This window comes from Sylvia atricapilla, chromosome 24 (genome assembly GCF_009819655.1).
Source record: "Sylvia atricapilla isolate bSylAtr1 chromosome 24, bSylAtr1.pri, whole genome shotgun sequence".
Lineage (NCBI taxonomy): Eukaryota > Metazoa > Chordata > Aves > Passeriformes > Sylviidae > Sylvia > Sylvia atricapilla.
Window position 1 is genome coordinate 1,115,696 of NC_089163.1, and position 12,834 is coordinate 1,128,529.

General features: G+C 49.7%; 1 protein-coding gene across 6 annotated transcripts in view; it reads right to left on the bottom strand.

Annotated features, from left to right (window-relative positions):
- Window positions 1-325: 325 nt before the first annotated feature.
- The window catches only part of SRRM1 (serine and arginine repetitive matrix 1), a 19,252-nt gene continuing 6,743 nt past the window's right edge, over window positions 326-12,834 (bottom strand). For 2 of the 6 annotated variants that reach the window (XM_066335033.1, XM_066335038.1), the window contains 13 exons: window positions 12,089-12,289; window positions 11,405-11,608; window positions 10,812-10,916; window positions 9,038-9,309; window positions 7,956-8,036; window positions 7,567-7,653; window positions 6,805-6,949; window positions 6,529-6,570; window positions 4,147-4,251; window positions 3,206-3,667; window positions 2,111-2,288; window positions 1,490-1,684; window positions 326-1,318 (listed from right to left, as the gene is read on the bottom strand). In XM_066335033.1, the coding sequence (XP_066191130.1) occupies window positions 1,214-1,318; window positions 1,490-1,684; window positions 2,111-2,288; window positions 3,206-3,667; window positions 4,147-4,251; window positions 6,529-6,570; window positions 6,805-6,949; window positions 7,567-7,653; window positions 7,956-8,036; window positions 9,038-9,309; window positions 10,812-10,916; window positions 11,405-11,608; window positions 12,089-12,289 (2,182 nt within the window). In that variant the 3' untranslated portion in view covers window positions 326-1,213. The remainder of the gene's footprint in view (window positions 1,319-1,489; window positions 1,685-2,110; window positions 2,289-3,205; window positions 3,668-4,146; window positions 4,252-6,528; window positions 6,571-6,804; window positions 6,950-7,566; window positions 7,654-7,955; window positions 8,037-9,037; window positions 9,310-10,811; window positions 10,917-11,404; window positions 11,609-12,088; window positions 12,290-12,834) is intronic. The other 4 variants (XM_066335035.1, XM_066335034.1, XM_066335037.1 and 1 more) reach the window with 4 other exon arrangements.

The window sequence follows — 12,834 nt, forward strand, 5'->3', positions numbered from 1 at the left end:
CAAGCAAATCAAACCTGATGTCCATTTTTTACAGGGCCTTGAAACCCTTGACTTGCTCTGACCAGAAACTTTCACAGCAAATATTGAGTTTGAGCTCCTCCATCCTCTCACAGCACTGCCCAGGTTTGATTCCTCCTTGGCAAGAACTCCACAGGAGCATCACTAATTAAAGGGCTGTTCCTGCTCTGCCAGGCCAGTTAAAAGCCCCAATTTTTCCAGAGCCAGCACAGTGGATCAAATGCTTTCTCATCTCTGAGCAGTCATTAGCCCTGCACAAAACAAAGCTGATTAGCAAATGTAAACGTCCAGATAAAAATAGCCAACATCTGTTTAAATTTAGAAATTTATTTTGTTTAATCCACAAGCTTTATATAGCTTTAGTTAAAAAAACAAAAACAAAGAACAGTGAAAACATGACAATATCCAAAGTTCAGGTTCCTCTAAACTTTCAAAGAACACAGCTCTGAAAGTTGCTCAGACCATTCTGAAGAACCGTAACGAGACAAGATTTATGAATGGGGCAACGACAGCTCACAAACAAAATTTATGGAACTGAAGGAATTATTTTTTTTTTTCCTGGGACTGCTGATCATGGAAATTGCCCTTTAAAAAAAGAACATAAAAATACAAATGAAATTCCAGTGTTCCAAATCAACATGTTACATCAATATAAACCCACAGTGTCCTGGTAAACAACATGCTTTCATTTATGTACCACTCTAAATTGCTATTCTTGATTGGCTTTAATGGAGACTATACAGGCAACAGTAGAAAGCATTAAAATAGAGATGTACTTCCTTGAATTCTGCAGTGGTTTTAACTCCTGGGCAAGCCTACAAACCACAAAGGTTAGTAGCATCATGTAAGTGATACAAAAGAAGTCAAATGAGACCCTCACAAGCTCTGCTCAAGGCTCTGTTGGATTTCAAAGAAATGAGGGAACTGACGGTCATGTTTCAAACCTCCAAAACAAATTCCTACTGCTTCTAGAAAGTCTCACTCTAAATGAAATTATGCTGTCAATGAAAGAATGTCACTAGTACACTGTGGACACCTTTTGTAATGTAAATCCATGCCCTTTGTACATGGTGAACCTCAACCTAGCAATTATTACAACAAATGTTATATTCTAAAGCTCAAACACATTTAGCAATTTTGAAATTGAATTCTGAGTACAAACCAAATAAAATGTACATTATATCAAAGGGTTGGCCTAGGAGGGGGGGGACACCTGCGCCTTCCTCATGGACCTCAGGGCCTTCTCCCTCAGGTGCTTTTCTAGGTCATCCAGGTTGTCCTCGGGTTCACTTTCTGTCTCCTTCAAACAAACACAGAGAGTTGCTTCAAACACCCCAGGCCCAGGCAGGCTGAGCCCTCCCCAGCACTGAAATCCCCACAGGGAATCCCACGCCCCAAATCCCACCCCCAGAGCAGTGCACACCCACCCTGTCTGCTCACACTGGGCCCTTACAAAGTCCCAAATTCTCACCTTTTTGGGTTCTGTCTCTGCTTCCTGGTCTCCCTGTACTGAGGTGGTGTCTGCTGCAACCACAGCAGCAGCCGCTGCGGCCGCCGCCGCCTTCTCCTTCTTATGCTTTTTGTGTTTCTTGTGCTTTTTATCCTTTTTATGCTTCTTATCCTTCTTTTTCTTCTTCTTCTTGCCACCACCTTCTTGATCTGAATTCTGGAAGAAATAATTCAACAGATGTTACAACTCGTCTTAAAGGTTTCCAACTCCTCTGGCAAAGAATGGAAGTGTCCCTGGGACACACCTCAGAAGAAGAGGTGAAGATACCAAACAATCTGTTGGAATACTCTGAGTTTGCACACAGGATACTGAACATAAACAAGCCCCTCTCACTTTGTTGACCATGAAACTCATGTACACTCATGAAAAAGGACAGACTTTTCCCCGGAAGTCTGATTTTCTACAAAACACCATTTTCTTCCACACTTCGAAAAAAAATTACGTTACAAATTGTTTTTAGAAGTTTTTAACTATGAAGAATGACCCTGAGCAGGTTTACCCCTGTGAATAACCCCGAGGCTGCTCAGCAGCTCAGCCTTCCCTGGAACCCAAAGCAGCGCTGCTTTACGAGCAGACAAATACCCTGGCAGGTGATGGGCTCTGGGTTGGGCTCTTGGCCTTTTTTGCAGGTGACCAGTTTGCAGAAGGAGAGCGAGAGCGGGCAGGAGAGGCAGGTCCTTGGTGCTTTTTGGGAGCTGTCTCAGGTGACCCTGACGCAGAGCGGGACGAGGACACGCGCCGGGGGCTGGGGGTGGAAGCCCTGGGGACACAAGAGTCACAGGTCACACACAAAACAAGGCAGCAGCAACACAAGAGCCAAACGAACACCTGTGCTTTAACCTGGTCAAGCTGCACTAAGAAGATTTAAATTGATTTAAAAAAAATAGATGAACAAAAGGCAAAACAATCCAGTTGCAGAGTGGATCCGTAATGCAGAGGGATAATGCAGCCTGAAAAGCTGTTAAACAACCCTGCTGCTGCCCAGAACTGATTGCTGCCTTGCTGGTTTAAGTTAGAATCACATTAAAAGTCAAGAGAACAGCAATGCTATTTAATTATGCAAGGCTTTCCCTTCAGTTACACTTCCCTTCTGAAAAACTTCAGAAACCAGCACCCCACTTTTCACTGTCTGCTCACAAAAGCAGCATCTCACTAAAGATAAAAGTATTTAGAATTTTAGCAGGTTATCATGAATGACCACTTATGGAATTATTTCTGAGCTAGTGAGAAGCGTTGGTCCCCTTCCACAGTCAGGTTTAAGGACAAAGTTAGGTTTTCTCTAAAGCCAGCAATTAAAGGGAAGGGTCTGGGGAGATCTCATGGCAGGATCTTATAAGTGAGGGAGAGAGGCTTTTTCATGCAGGCAGCACAAGGGGAATGGCTACTGGGAAAAACCTATTCCCTGTGAGGGTGGTGAGGCCCTGGCACAGGTGCCCAGAGAATCTGTGGCTGCCCCTGATCCCTGGCAGTGCCCAAGGCCAGGCTGGACAGGGTTTGGAGCAGCCTGGGACAGTGGCAGGTGTCCCTGCCATGGCAGGGGAGACACTGGATGGGCTTTAAGGTCCCTTCCCACCCAAACCATCCTGTCATTCTACAATTCCTTAACTACTTTCACTGCATTACAACTAAACAACAACCCCACATCAAACCCAAAGTAGCCAAGAGGGTTTTTTTTACTTTGTTTTCTTGGGTTCTGGTGTCCTGGACACCCTCCTGATGGGCCTGCTGCTGGGGGAGGGTGACTGTCTCCTCTGTGGTGACGCCGACGCTCCTCGGCGTGGTGGAGGAGGGCTGGAGGAGGGGTGGGAAGCTCGAGGCCGTGGTGAAGGTGAATGCCTTTTGTTTTGTGGTGGAGAACGTGTTTCCCTGTTGGATCTGCTGGGAGGAGAGCCCTTCCTATGCTTGGAAGATACAGAAGGGGAGCGCCGTTTAGCTGTAGGGGAGCTCCTCTGCTTTGGCGGTGGGGAGTGGGAGACTCTGCGCTTGGACTGAGGGGAAGGGGAGGCCCTTCTTTTGGGAGGGGGAGGAGGAGAAGCTGTTCTCCTCTTGGGAGGGGGAGATGGGGAATATCGCCTCTGGATCGGGGGGGAGTATCTCCGTGGAGAGGGAGAACGTCTGCGCGGGGGTGGTGATGGAGACCTGCAAAGAGAACAGACAGTCAGGGCCCACCCAGGCATGGCAATCGGCCAGCAGTGCACCCAAAGAGGGGGAAAAGGACTCTCTAGAGTTCTGTAGGCTTCTCAAAATTTAAACTAGAATTCTTTACGAGTTTTAATAGTTTAAAATAAAAACATTTAAAAGTTGTTATCTGGAAAGGCTGCAGTTGTCCCATCCCTGGAAAGCATCCAAGGCCAGGCTGGACAAAGCCTGGAGCAACCTGGGCTAGCAGAAGGTGTCCTTGCCCATGGCAGGAGGTGGGACTGGATGATCTTTAAGCACCCTCCCAACCCAAACCATCCCACGGTCCTGCGATTCCAATTCAGGATCTGCAGCCCAACCCAACGACAGCCAGGCCAGGCGCCCACCACCCCCAATCCCACCCTGAGCACAGCCCCCCGAGGTCCCCAGTGCAGGCACAGGGAGCCCAGGGCAGGCAGGGGCTGCCCGGGGTGTGGTACCTTCTGCGAGGAGGGGACGGCGAGCGGCGGCGCCGGGGCGGGGGCGCCGGGGAAGGGGAGCGGCGCCGGCGGGCGGGGGGCGGCGAGGGGCTCCTCCTCCTCCTGCTGCAGGAAACAGGCACTGGTCAGTGGTCAGGTCAGGGGGCTGCCAGCTGAGCCACGGGCTGCCTCGTGCTCTGCTCTCACTGCATAGAATCTGCTCTGTTCATGCAGCTTTACATGGGATTCTACCGGGAACGCTCATGGGAAGAAATGTGCTTAAATCTTTCTGTAGGGTATGAAATGATGAGTGTCTCACTGTGACCCTGAGCTCAGCAGATGTGTATGTGACCCTGAGCCCACCACAGGTGTCTCACTGTGACCTTGAGCCCACCACTGTGTCTCACTGTGACCCTGAGCCCTCCAAGGGTCTCTCACTGACCCTGAGCCCACCACTGTGTCTCACTGTGACCCTGAGCCCACCACTGTGTCTCACTGTGACCCTGAGCCCACCACTGTGTCTCACTGTGACCCTGAGCCCACCACTGTGTCTCACTGTGACCCTGAGCCCACCACGGGTGTCTCACTGTGACCTTGAGCCCACCACTGTGTCTCACTGTGACCCTGAGCCCACCACGGGTGTCTCACTGTGACCCTGAGCCCACCACTGTGTCCCTGAGCTCACCACTGTGTCTCACTGTGACCCTGAGCCCACCACGGGTGTCTCACTGTGACCCTGAGCCCACCACGGGTGTCTCACTGTGACCCTGAGCCCACCACCGTGTCCCTGAGCTCACCACTGTGTCTCACTGTGACCCTGAGCCCACCACGAGTGTCTCACTGTGACCCTGAGCCCTCCAAGGGTCTCTCACTGACCCTGAGCCCACCACTGTGTCTCACTGTGACCCTGAGCCCACCACTGTGTCTCACTGTGACCCTGAGCCCACCACGAGTGTCTCACTGTGACCCTGAGCCCACCACGGGTGTCTCACTGTGACCCTGAGCCCATCACATCAGCCAGGACACAACTCCACATCTGCACAACCTGATCCATCACCACCTTGTAGCCAGAGAAAGACCAAATGGCTGGAATAAGTGATGGATCATGTGCTGATTTTGCCTTGGGTGGAGGTAATTTTCTTCACAGTGTGAAACTGTGCTCCATCTGAAACCCAAAATTATTTATTTCTTGAAGTGTGGTGAAAGAAACCAGAGTGGTTGCTAAACCTCAGCTCTCTGGATTAAAACTGTTCACCAAATGAGCCATTTTCTGCTTTGCAGGGTTTACAACAGACTTCTGGAGGGGGAATTTTAATCTAAAACATACTTGCATAGAATTTTAAAGGAGTGGAATATTGGTAAAGTGAAATATTCCTTTTTTTAAAAGAAAAGGCAATTAAGATAAAATGACTGGATAAGAGAAAAATGAGAGCAATTAAAAAGCAAAGCAGCTCATTTACATGAAGTGAGATTTGATTTCAAATATCTGGGTATTGTTCTCCAAGGCAATGAGACACACTTTTATAGATAAAGAGTTTGCTCCAAAATACAATGTTCTTTTATGATCCAAAAAACCCCCAGCCTTCAAACGTACTAACTGGCCTAATTAAACATCTATTTATGCAACAGGCAGTACGTGAATTCACCATGTTGCAAAACAAGATCAAAGCCTTTGAATCCCAACCTGTTTTCCATAGAAATGTTTGACAGGATCCATAATTAGGAAGGAGTGTATTGGTGAGGGAGTCATCCTTATCTCCTACATCATGATGTGTGCTGTGAGTATCTGCTAGCTAGGGCTTAATTACAGCCTGCTCAAGGGTCATTACACCCAATTAATAAACCCATCAAGATTCCTGCACCTTTCTACATTCCTGCATCAACACAGAACAAAAAGTGTCACAAATAAAAAAGTCACTGCTGTTTTACTGATTGTCTACTTCCAGTAGTTCCAAGTATCTCATGAACTGAGGAATGAGAGTTGTGAAAACTCCAACCATCTCTGACCCAGATGATCAAGATCTTAATTGCTTGTTGCAAGTGTGCAGGAGGGTCTGAGTCAGTGGCAGCAGGAATCCAACACTGCTCACCCAAAGCTGGGTGTCTGGAGCAAGGAGCCCCTGAGGAACACAAGTGTTCAGCTGTTTTCAGGCATCAGTGAGATGTAACAACAGCAAAGTTATTGATGTCACAGGCTGATGTGAATTAATAAAGGGGTGAGCAGTGAGAGACAAAGAAGGTGCTGCTCCTTCTTTTTTTGACAATAAAATGGTTCCAGGTCCAACACATCAGTCTGAATCTCCCTCACTGAGTGAGTGTGAAGTCTAAAGGACCAAGGATGGCAAATGCTTATCCATGCCAAAACAAATGACAGGCTGTTTAAGAGATGAATTTCTAACCAACCTTTTCATCACTGGTGATTGCCACCTCTTTTCCATCTGCATCCTGAGAGCAGTGGAGGGAAAACAAAACAAAACAGATCTGCCACGGATCTGAGGCAAAAATTCACACTTTCAAAGGTCACAGCGATTTTCACCAAATGAGCGCATAATGGCAAGGAAATCTTGAGAGAACACTGGGCAGAGTGGGCACGACTGGATGTGTGCTGGGTGAGAGTTGCAGAGAGAGAAACAGAGTTGCAGAGAGAGAGGAAGGGGCGAGATAAGCTGAAGCAGTTACCGAGGGGAGGATTCCTTCTGGCGCTTGCGGGGCGAGGGCGAGGGGCTGCGCGAGTGCGAGTGCCGGCGGCGCCTGCCCACCTCCCCGTTCTTCACGTTCGACCTCTTGGGCCTCTCCTCCTCTGAGGAAGATGAAGAACCAGAATCTGCAAACGTAGAAGAATCACTCTCTGGAAAATGAGGCTTGTGACACTGCTCGCTAACAGGGTAATGCTGCAGTTCAAGGCAATCCTCACTCCCGCAAAATGAGAACCCGAAATTTACAAGATCAGCTAAAGGGTTGGTTGAACTAAAGGAGTAAATAAATCTACCAGAAATGGGTAAAAATACTTGTAGCTATCTAACTGTCCCCATAAAATTTAGCTAGATAGATAATTTAAAAGTTTAACTGCAGCTGCTTTTCGAAACTATGTGGACCAAAATGTCCAGGTTAATTTACTGATCTCAAGCAGAAAAGAGTCCTAAGTAAGGACAGATGAAGTAATCCACAGCACACAATATTTGTGCATGATGTTAAGAGTTTAGAAGCGTGACTTTTAAAGATAAAAGCCCATTAACAAAAGATCTAATAACCTTTAAAAGTCATACTTTCATTCTTCCTGAGCAATAATTAAAGTGACCTCATTATGAGTGGCAAATCTGTAATTAAGTTTACAATAGCACTGCAGAGCACAGAGCAAACAGTTTTAATCTGTATTTGAACTTAACTACTTCCTGCAGAAGTAAACTACAACCCGGTTTTAGGGAATTTTGTGCTCCATACCAGATGAAGACTGTTGATTTTGCCTCCTGTACTGGCGCCTCTGTTGGACAGAATCTGCTGCAGCCATTTTGCCTCCTTTGTCTTCTTCTGAAAGGACACACAAGGACAGGCCACTCAAACCAAGGATACAGATTTGTCTTATGCAGGCAGAAGCAAAGTTATGGACAGCACACAACCAAGGTTTTCCCCCACTCAGATCTTAGAATAACATAAGGCTGAACACTTTGGCTGAACTTTTATTCCCAGCAATCTTGCATGCAATGAGGCAGTAGGAGTGCTCATCTTTAGAGTTCTGAAAACTCTTGCTTTCAATGCCAGGAGGGCTCAGCACTGAGTATTTTTGACTGGAAACCCCACCCAGGAGCAGAGCTGAGAAGCCAGAGCCATACCTGATTCCGACAATTCTGCTTTCCTGGGCTTGGGTGCTGGCGAAGGAGATTCTCTTTTCTCAGTACTCTTATGCTTGGGTGCTACAAGACAAAACCAAACAGCTCAGCTGCAATTCACACCACCCCTGCACACTTTCCCACCCCTACAAAACACAAGGGGCTCTTTGAAGGAACAGAAGCCCCAGATGGAAGCCGAGCCCCAAGAGATCCCTCACCTGGAGAAGGCCTGACAGATCCCTCACCTGGAGAAGGCCTGACAGGTCCCTCACCTGGAGAAGGCCTGACAGGTCCCTCACCTGGAGAAGGCCTGACAGACCCCTCAGCTGAAGAAGGCCTGACAGAGCCCTCACCTGAAGCAGCCCCGACAGACCCCTCCCCTGAAGGTCTAACAGACCCCTCCCCTGGAGCAGCCCTGACAGACCCCTCACCTGAAGCAGCCCTGACAGACCCCTCACCTGAAGCAGCCCTGACAGACCCCTCCCCTGGAGCAGCCCTGACAGAGCCCTCCCCTGGAGCAGCCCTGACAGAGCCCTCCCCTGGAGCAGCCCTGACAGAGCCCTCCCCTGGAGCAGCCCTGACAGACCCCTCACCTGAAGCAGCCCTGACAGAGCCCTCCCCTGGAGCAGCCCTGACAGAGCCCTCACCTGAAGGCCTGACAGACCCCTCCCCTGAAGCAGCCCTGACAGACCCCTCCCCTGGAGCAGCCCTGACAGACCCCTCCCCTGGAGCAGCCCTGACAGACCCCTCCCCTGGAGCAGCCCTGACAGACCCCTCTCCTGGAGCAGCCCTGACAGACCCCTCCCCTGGAGCAGCCCTGACAGACCCCTCACCTGGAGCAGCCCTGACAGACCCCTCTCCTGGAGCAGCCCTGACAGACCCCTCTCCTGGAGCAGCCCTGACAGAGCCCTCACCTGAAGAAGCCCCAAGAGGTCCCTCACCTGAAGCCCCAAGGGGTCCCTCACCTGAAGCCCCAAGAGGTCCCTCACCTGAAGCCCCAAGGGGTCCCTCCCCTGAAGCCCCAAGGGGTCCCTCACCTGAAGCCCCAAGGGGTCCCTCACCTGAAGCCCCAAGGGGTCCCTCACCTGAAGGCCTGCTGGGCGAGGCGGAGGCGCGGCTCTTGCGGCCGCGGTTGGACTGCTGCGGGCTGGGCGAGCGCCGGGCCTTGGCCGGGGGGCTGGCGGGGGGCGAGGGCCGGTGGCGGCGCCGTGGGGGGCTGGCTGACGGGGACAGCCGCCGTGTTTTGCGGGGAGGGCTGGACACGGGTCTCTTGGGAGGCTTCTTTGGTGGAGAGCGGGAGCGAGACGACGAGGAGGAGGAGCTGCTGCCGGACAGCGAGGCCGAGGAGCGTCTTCTCCTGCAAATCAAAGCCCACATCAGGTCCTGGCCGGCCACAGAGGGGAACATGTCAGCACAAAGAACAAAGAACTGCAGTTGTTTGCAAGCACAGACACTGAGCCACAGACAACAGCACTTCCCAAACATGGTGGACAGCCTGCGACACTCGGTTTGGAGAAGAGGAGGATAACGACCAATCTTTCACAGTTATTCTTAAACTACAATAGTGAGCTAAAAATTGTTAGTGTCACCTTCACTGGCTTTCTGTCAATCTACAGGCTATGGCTGAGCTTTGCCCCTGGAAACAATTAGTTTTGGTTGGGCTGGCTGACTTCTGGGTGGTTAAGAGAATTGTCTGTGTTAGCACATGTGACTTAATGATCTCCAGAGCAGATCTGGGTAAGAGTTTAGTGTGCAAGGACACTAAAATGTTTTTTACACCAGGAGGTGAAAATTTCAGACAACTTAACAACTTAACAATTCAGAATCCATCTATCCATCCTTATGTTTTTAGTCTTTCATCTTTACTTTGCAATTTTAAAAGGTAGGGCCTCAGAATTCTGCGGCAAAATTTGTGGCAAGTTCTGTTGCAATTGTGTACCTGCAGAATCCACCTTTGGCTGCAGAATTCCTGAGAACCTGGAAAAAAGAAACCCTACCTTGAGTGAGATAAACATTTGCTGAAAGGGAGCTCTTGTACATCTTGCAACATACATGTTTGATACTTTTCACAGTTTTCCCAGTAACTGTGTGAAATGAACATATTGACAAACTCAGGCAATAGTCATCACCTTGTCACAGAAAGGGAGAGAAGTGTTCCTTCCTCAAAAACAACTGCTGTACACAAGAAGCATCACTTTGATTCTCTTCCTATGAAGAGGATCAGAATCTGTTCTCTCCCCACGAAGATAAATGTCTATTTTGACACTGCCAAAAGCACATCATTTACTTTCCAAGGCAGCTAAGAGCTTTGCCTCTAGAAAAATTCTTATGCTGTGAAAAATGTGACTTTCACCACCAAAGGACAAATCTTGAAGAATCTTAAGAAGAAACATATTTCAAGTCCAAACTTAATTTTATGTAATCGAAATAAAAGTCATAATTAAAAATTCCCAACGAGTAAAATTCAATTACTTGTTCTCTTTTTTTTTCCCCAGGCAGGAAAGAAAAGTACTTAGACTTAAGTAAAAAAGCCCTAAGAGATGTCGTGTCACTCTGTGCTGGGAGCTACCCAAAGCCACTTGAAGAACTAAAAAAGAATAAAGGCTTTGAAAGAGCCACTTTTCTAAAAGGTGGAATTCTCATCACTACCCTAACTCAGAAGAAATCATTTCACAGCTGCAACTGCGTTCCCCCACAGCACACTTAGAAATGTGACAGTGCAGTCCTTCCATCACTCTCATCACACGCCTGCCAGCGCTAAGGTGAGATGAACGAGGGGGATTTTGCTAACACAGCTACAGTTCCCTTCAACTCTCCATGTTTGGCACTTGCAGGTGTCTCAAAAAGCAGGGCTCTTACCGCCTCACGGGGGATCTGCTCCTCCTGTGCCTGGGTGGAGGAGGCATTCTGCGGGGCGGGCTCCTCCTGCGCGGGGACGGCCGGCGCCGCGGGCTGGGTCGCCTTCTAGGGGAGAGAAGACCTGTCACAATCTGCAATTCCTGTGAAAAGAAACTACCTAACTTCTAGAGTTGAGGAAATTTATCCTCAGGGCACTGAGTGCAGAGCTGTTTTCCTCCAAGGGCTGTGTTTAGGTGAGGAGGTCAAATGTACAGACACAATCGGGGCTTTGAAGTTTAACAACATCTCTCTATTAAGTAGTAGGATAATAAAAAAAGGAGGTAAAGAAAGTATTTCACAGCATTTTCAGCATCAAACCCATGCCCTAAAGAAATTTAGTATTAAGCAGCCCACTGACCCTTCTTGGGTCAGCGCTGGTCACTGTGAGCATCTTCTCACAAAACAATACCAACACATTTATGCACCAAATGCATCTTTCTCATTTGGCCCAAAACATCCACGGCTCAACACCTCTAAAACATCACTACCCAAGAACATTAAGTGGCACCTTCAGCAGAAAGTTCTCAACCTTCAGCCAGCACCTGAAGCCCTACCTCGACCGTGATCTATGGCGCCTTCTGGGTCGAGAATGAGATGGAGAACGGGATCGGGATCTTGACCTGGACTTGGATCGAGTTGGGGATCTCTGACGAGTCTTCTCCTTCTCCTTCTCCCTCTCCTTCTTTGAATTACGTTCTGGTGAAGTTTCCTTAGTCTCTGGTACAGGAGGTTCAGGTTTAGGAGCTTTTGGAATATCACTGTTAAAAATAAGGACTTCATTTGTAAGCACATACAAACCACAGCTTGCAGAGTAACATTTTACAAGTTGCCAAGATATTCCCTTACAACAAACATTCTCCTGCCCATTCTCTGACAAATTGCTCCAGAACTGTGAAAAGAGTTAAAATGTACAATGAACAGTTAAAGGTACAGTGATTCAAAAAGGAGAATAAGCAACATAGAGGCTACATGGTGACAACCAGCTGGAAGTCAAGATGACACAGTCACAAGTGTCAGTGGTGACCAAGACAATGAAATGACAGTGGCAGCAGAGCACACTGCCCTTACAATTATATACAGGACAAAGACACCTCGCTGAAGATTATAAAATAAATGCTTTGGCTGTTACAGGGGCACAGGGAGCAGCGGGCATCACCCAATCCACGCTCCAGTGAAGTATCAGGACAATAATTCCATTTTTTCAAGGCGACACACGGCTCTACACACAGACTCCTCACCTGTTCGAAGTTGCCTCTTGCACAACAGTCTCCTTTGGTTTCACGGAGGGCTCTGGCTCAGGGGTGGCCTCTTTCTTCTCGGGGGCAGGGGTGGCACTGCGGCTCTTGGTGCGGTGGTGGGGCGAGCGGGAGTGGCTGCGCTTGCGCTCGCGGCGCACGGGCGACGACCTCCGCCGCGGGGACGGCGAGCGGGACTTGCGTCTGGGGACAGAGACAGGGCCCCTCACAGTCAGGGGACAGCCAGCAGCCCAGTGAGGGGACAGAGACAGGGCCCCTCACAGTCAGGGGACAGCCAGCAGCCCAGTGAGGGGACAGAGACAGGGCCCCTCACAGTCAGGGGACAGCCAGCAGCCCACAGCCAGCAGCCCAGTGAGGGGACAGCCAGCAGCCCACAGCCCTCTGCACCCAGGGACAGCCAGCAGCTCACAGTCTCTGCACTCAGGGACAGCCAGCAGCCCACAGCCAGGGGACAGCCAGCAGCCCACAGCCAGGGGACAGCCAGCAGCCCACAGCCAGGGGACAGAGACAGGGCCCCTCACAGTCAGGGGACAGCCAGCAGCCCACAGCCAGGGGACAGAGACAGGGCCCCTCACAGTCAGGGGACAGCCAGCAGCCCACAGCCAGCAGCCCAGAGTGAGGGGACAGCCAGCAGCCCAGAGTGAGGGGACAGCCAGCAGCTCACAGCCCTCTGCACTCAGGGACAGCCAGCAGCTCACAGCCAGGGGACAGCCAGCAGCTCAGTGAGG